Genomic DNA, 6,000 nt, shown 5'->3' with positions numbered 1-6,000 from the left:
TACCCGTATTTTACGCCCCATAAGACGCACTTTTCCTCCCCCAAAGTGGGGGAAAAATGTCACTGCGTGTTATGGGGCAAATACTAATGAGCGCTTCCATTATGGAAGTGCTCATTAGTACTGGAGGACCTGGAAGCGGTGAACGCTCTGTACTCACCGCTTCCTGGTCCTCTGCCGTCGGCTGTGCTATGGCTGCTCACAGCTTGAGGACGCTCTGTGACCTCACGCTGTCTGCGTCGGGTCACAACACAGCGAGTGGCAGGAAGAAAAGCAAGAGCTGGATCCTGGGAGCCCGTGGCGTCCGGAGCAGGAGAGGTAAGTTTTTTATTTTTTATTTTATTTGCTCTGAGGCATGGGGGCTGATCTGAGGCATGGGGTCTGATCTGAGGTCTGATTGGGGGTCATTCACATTGGGGTCTGATCTGAGGTCTGATTCTGATTTGAGGTCTTATAGGGGTCTTATTAACATTGGAGCTGTGATCTGAGGTCTGATTGAGGGTCTTATTAACATTGGGGGTCTGATTGGGGCTGTGAGCTGAGGTTTTATGGTCTGATCAGAGGTCTAATGAAAAATATTTTTTCTTATTGTTCTCCTCTAAAACTTAGGTGCGTCTTATGGGGCAAAAATACGTTTTATATATATATACGTGGGTCGTGAAATTCTAGCTGTGTTAGTGCCTATAAAACACGAGATGAATAGATGGGGGTAGGCAATATCAATCATAAAGAGTCGTCATATGAATCAATACATAGATTTATAGAGCTATACAGGTTATATGGAGCAGAGAATACACAAGACAATAGGATTTATAGACCATAGGCAAACACAGGAGAGGTCATGTGTGCCAATTAGAGGCGAAAAGCGATTATAGGATCTATAGGAAGATTTATGGGACAATGTCACGAGGTGACAACCATGGAATTTACCCATTCTGCTCAGAGGCGGTGGCTGCCCTTGCAACACCAAGAATGCAAGGCGGTGGAGGGTTAGATGGACAAGTTTATTTCACATTGTTCTGACGTCACTAGATATACATACACAATAAAAAAAAGATGCTTGTGTTCTTTCAGGAGAGGAGCAGGGGATGCCCCAGAATCACAGCGAGATCGGTACATATTTTAGGAAACACACATTTGATTGTGTAAGAACATGCCACAGAAACAGCCACATCTGCACAGGGACCAGGCAAGAGGAGAACTTGAAATAAATGGCAAAGCTGCTGTCTGACCGGAAAACGGCGAATGCTTGAACATCAGAGAACGCCCTTTGTAGCAATTCCTAAACATACATCAGTTTTGATTATGGAATTATATCACGCAATTGCCTAAAGCACGATTCTCTAATATACATGTCTGGGTTCATCTATGGCTGAAGGTCACACTATGGTTCACTTGTCAACTCTCCTGGGGGCTCCTGAAAAACGGAGAGGCCTCCCAGAGTCCCGGAAAAGTAGGCAAATCGTAGAGGGCTGCAAATTCGGGACTGTTGGCAACTATAGACCCACACCAATCACAAGAATAGGTCCCCCATTATGACTAAATCTACTTTCACACTGGCGTTTTGGTTTCCGTTTGTGAGATACGTTCAGGGCTCTCACAAGCGGTCCAAAACGCATCAGTTTGCATTCTAATGCATTCTGAATGGAAAAGGATCCGCTCAGAATGCATCAGTTTGTCTCAGTTCCGTCTCCATTCCGCTCTGGAGGCTGCTTGCAGCGTTTTGGTGTCCGTCTGATGAAACTGAGCCAAACGGAGTCAATGGGGACGGATCCGTTTTCACTGACACAATCGGGCACAATAGAAAACGGATCCGTCCTCCATTGACTTTCAATGGTGTTCAAGAGGGATCCGTCATGGCTATGTTACAGATAATACAAATGGATCCATTCTGAACGGATGCAGACGGATGTATTATCTAAACGGATCCGTCTGTGCAGATCCATGATGGATCCTGACGAAACGCAAGTGTGAAAGTAGCCTAAAATGGCGATCTAGCATGCACGCTATTGCGCCAACCGTTCTCCACAGGACTTCCGGAGATAACTGACTACAGCGCTCATTATAGCGCCAATGGAGACGGAAGTGCTCACGTGCAGAACCCTCCGTAAAAGCAGAAAGCTGGGTTATTTTAGTAAAAATTTGGTGCACCCGGCTGAAAATGATGTCACTTGCTTCTTAGCAATGTTCCAGGGCCAAAGCGTGAAATGTAAAATTCGGAAATTTAAGCCCCACCTGTCAGATGTCTGGCGATTCCCCTCAGGTGCCTAGGAATGCCCACTTTGGGTGGGACTTGCGTAAGCCCCACCCCTTTCTTGGCCCAGTTTCATCTAAAATTAGGACTGTGACGGTATGGGCTGACAACGCGTTTCGGAGCCATTTGGTAAGGAGCAAAAGACTGAATGCAACAAATCTCAAGGGAAAGTGGCCCAAAAGTGCACCTCATTTTGATTTTGCTATGGTCCACCCCCCCCCCCCCCCAAATCCCGGGGCTATTTTGTCAATAAGCTCAAATGTCTTCTAGTTTCATAGGAAATCTAGGGCTATTTTAATGTGGGTTGCAGCGCACAGCAGTGCAGAGTATTACAGCAGTGTGTTTAAATGTAAGAACAGAGTCTGCAGCACTATACTCTGCATAGGACTCCTGGCGCTTTGTGAGTGATGTAGGCATACACAGCAAGACCAGATATGCATGATCATTTACACGTAACATATATGGGACGTGTTGGTAATATGTGTCACTCCACGGTACTCACTAACAAGAATATTTAAAGGCACAAGCACACTTTTGTTCTGGCTACCGGGACCTCCTATAGAAATGGACAGTTTTAACACTCGTCTTACTAAATTGATGATTTCAGAGGTCAAGTGTATGACAATCTAGAATGAGAAGGGATACGTTTTCTGTGGTCAGTGAAATTCCCTAATCTAACGCAGTGACCGAGACTAAACGCTGGCCGCAAAGTTACTGACATCTCCATTCCTTCTAAGCCTCTAGACATTACAAGTGAAGAGCACGGATCGCACTGAGACACAGATCGTAACTAAGAGGTTCACACGTGGTGCGGACGCACAACATGGCGGAGAGGGAAGGCTTGGTTTACGATGGGTAGTAGTAGGTGAAGCGCTCCTTAAATTTTTTGCGTAGTTTGTTCTCTGGTAATCCCTGGGGTCCTGCGAAGGAAAATAGAAATACAATAAATAAACTGCATGTGGCAGATGCCCCATAGTCCCAGAGACTTTATAGGCCCTGTACAAATCGTTATATACAGTACAGACCAAAAGTTTGGACACGCCTTCTCATTCAAAGAGTTTTCTTTATTTTCATGACTATGAAAATTGTAGATTCACACTGAAGGCATCAAAACTATGAACTAACCCATGTGGAATTATATACATAACAAACAAGTGTGAAACAACTGAAAATTTGTCATATTCTAGGTTCTTCAAAGTAGCCACCTTTTGCTTTGATTACTGCTTTGCACACTCTTGGCATTCTCTTGATGAGCTTCAAGAGGTAGTCCCCTGAAATGGTTTTCACTTCACAGGTGTGCCCTGTCAGGTTTAATAAGTGGGATTTCTTGCCTTATAAATGGGGTTGGGACCATCAGTTGCATTGAGGAGAAGTCAGGTGGATACACAGCTGATAGTCCTACTGAATAGACTGTTAGAATTTGTATTATGGCAAGAAAAAAGCAGCTAAGTAAAGAAAAACGAGTGGCCATCATTACTTTAAGAAATTAAGGTCAGTCAGTCAGCTGAAAAATTGGGAAAACTTTGAAAGTAAGGGCTATTTGACCATGAAGGAGAGTGATAGGGTGCTGCGCCAGATGACCTGGCCTCCACAGTCACCGGACCTGAACCCAATCAAGATGGTTTGGGGTGAGCTGGACCGCAGAGTGAAGGCAAAAGGGCCAACAAGTGCTTAGCATCTCTGGGAACTCCTTCAAGACTGTTGGAAGACCATTTCAGGGGACTACCTCTTGAAGCTCATCAAGAGAATGCCAAGAGTGTGCAAAGCAGTAATCAAAGCAAAAGGTGGCTACTTTGAAGAACCTAGAATATGACATATTTTCAGTTGTTTCACACTTGTTTGTTATGTATATAATTCCACATGTGTTAATTCATAGTTTTGATGCCTTCATAGTCATGAAAATAAAGAAAACTCTTTGAATGAGAAGGTGTGTCCAAACTTTTGGTCTGTACTGTATATATATGCATGATGGGTTTAAGGGGTTGTCCCATGAAAAAATATTCTAGTTTTTAAACCAGCACCTGGATTTCTGAATACTTTTGTAATTGCATGTAATTAAAAATGTTGTATAGCTACAGAGTTATTCAGTAAAATCTATGTGTATGGCGCCACCTGCTGTTTGCTCTTTTTCTATTATTTCTGTCCATCTCACTGAGATGCACGCGCATGCTCAGTTCCATCCTTCGACTTCCAGTAGCTGCAACAGATAGGGATACGCCTCTTGAGAAAGAACATGCTGCCAGCTTGAACTACCGTACATCTGGCACAACAATAGGAGTAATGAATGTGGAGATCTCTGGATCCATGTGAGGTCCAGGGCCTAGCTTTGTTAAAGAGAGGTTGCCATGGACAATATAATATCAGATTTTAATTTTTTGCATTAATCATGGGATAAGCCCTTTAAGGTTATTCACATACTTGCCAACTCTCCCACGATATCCGGGAGGCTCCGGGGAAAAAGGGAGGGCTCCTGGAAGAGCTGCCAAATCTCGGCACCTTCAGGAAAGCAGAGTTGGGATGCTGCATCATCAGACTCATCCTGGTGTCCATATACACAAGGAGGGGACGATGCAGCGGCATGGAAAGGGGCGTGGGCTGAGAAAAGGGACGTGTCAATGCCCAAAGAAAATTCCACTGAGATATAACTTCTGAAAAGTTGGCAATTGCGGTTATCCAGTACTATACAATTCTTGGCCATCCGTAGCTCAGCGGGGGTCTGACTAGTCTCCGCAGCTTCTGCCCTCATTAGTACAACATTGGGCATTTTAATACATTTTAATAGTATAACTTTAAGGAAAACTCACAATTTGTCTTGTTAGTTGTCTGTTTTCTGAGCTCCTCGAGCTACAGGAAGAGAAAAAGTATATAAAAGTTAGTACGGTGATGACGGTATGGCTGGACGTACACAGGCCCCATTCGTTTTTAATCACCTTTTGAGGCTATAAGGTTTTCTGCCTGAGCTTCTTCATCACCTGGAGCCCTAAGAAACATAGAAAACATTAAGATCCATTCACTGGAAGCATCTGAAACCAAGAACAGACGCCACTATGTCTGGACAGCAGCCATACAAAAAATTATATCACAAACCATGTGGCACAGATCTGAAGTGTGGCACCATGCTGTACCTCTGATTTCATTCTGAGAAACATAGGGGGAGATTTATCAAACTGGTGTAAAGTAGAACTGGCTTATTTGCCCATAGCAACCAATCAGATTCCACCTTTCATTTTTCACAGCTCCTTTGGAAAATGAAAGGTGGAATCTGATTGGTTGCTATGGGCAACTAAGCCAGTTCAACTTTACATCAGTTTGATAAATTTCCCCCATAATGTTTTTTTTCCACACAAATTCATATATAATCTCATCCAGTATAGTAGGGGCTGTATGGAGGTCCCATTTGTTTGATTTTAAATTATTTTTATTAGGTTTGCCACAGTTTCATTAGAAACAAAATAAAAGCAACTTAAACAATGACATATAGCATCCTTTTTGATACAATTGATAAGAGGTCCCATTTGGCCTAAAGCTAGCAGGTACTTATCATGGAAATAGTATTGATGACCTATCCACAGGATAGGTCATCAATATCACATGGGCGAAGGTCCAAGTCCGGGCACCCCCACTGATCAGCTCTGGTGAGCGAGGTGGCCTCCCAAACCCTTACCAAGCACAGTGCCGCACATCGTATAGCGTCTGTGCTTGGTATTGCAGCTCAGCTTCATTAATTTGAATGAATCTGAGCTGCAACT

At 43.8% G+C, this 6,000-nt stretch overlaps 1 protein-coding gene across 2 annotated transcripts in view; it reads right to left on the bottom strand.

Moving 5' to 3' along the window:
• Positions 1 to 2,448: 2,448 nt before the first annotated feature.
• The window catches only part of LOC120996088 (FXYD domain-containing ion transport regulator 6-like), a 117,508-nt gene continuing 113,956 nt past the window's right edge, over positions 2,449 to 6,000 (bottom strand). For both annotated transcript variants that reach the window (XM_040425793.1, XM_040425802.1), the window contains exons 6-8: positions 5,182 to 5,231; positions 5,056 to 5,095; positions 2,449 to 3,171 (exon numbers count right to left, since the gene is read on the bottom strand). In XM_040425793.1, the coding sequence (XP_040281727.1) occupies positions 5,067 to 5,095; positions 5,182 to 5,231 (79 nt within the window). In that variant the 3' untranslated portion in view covers positions 2,449 to 3,171; positions 5,056 to 5,066. The remainder of the gene's footprint in view (positions 3,172 to 5,055; positions 5,096 to 5,181; positions 5,232 to 6,000) is intronic.

The sequence above is a fragment of the Bufo bufo genome, chromosome 1 (genome assembly GCF_905171765.1).
Source record: "Bufo bufo chromosome 1, aBufBuf1.1, whole genome shotgun sequence".
NCBI classification, from domain to species: Eukaryota; Metazoa; Chordata; class Amphibia; order Anura; family Bufonidae; genus Bufo; species Bufo bufo.
The sequence above is the reverse complement of the archived record's forward strand: the minus strand, read 5'-3'. Positions and strand labels throughout refer to the sequence as shown.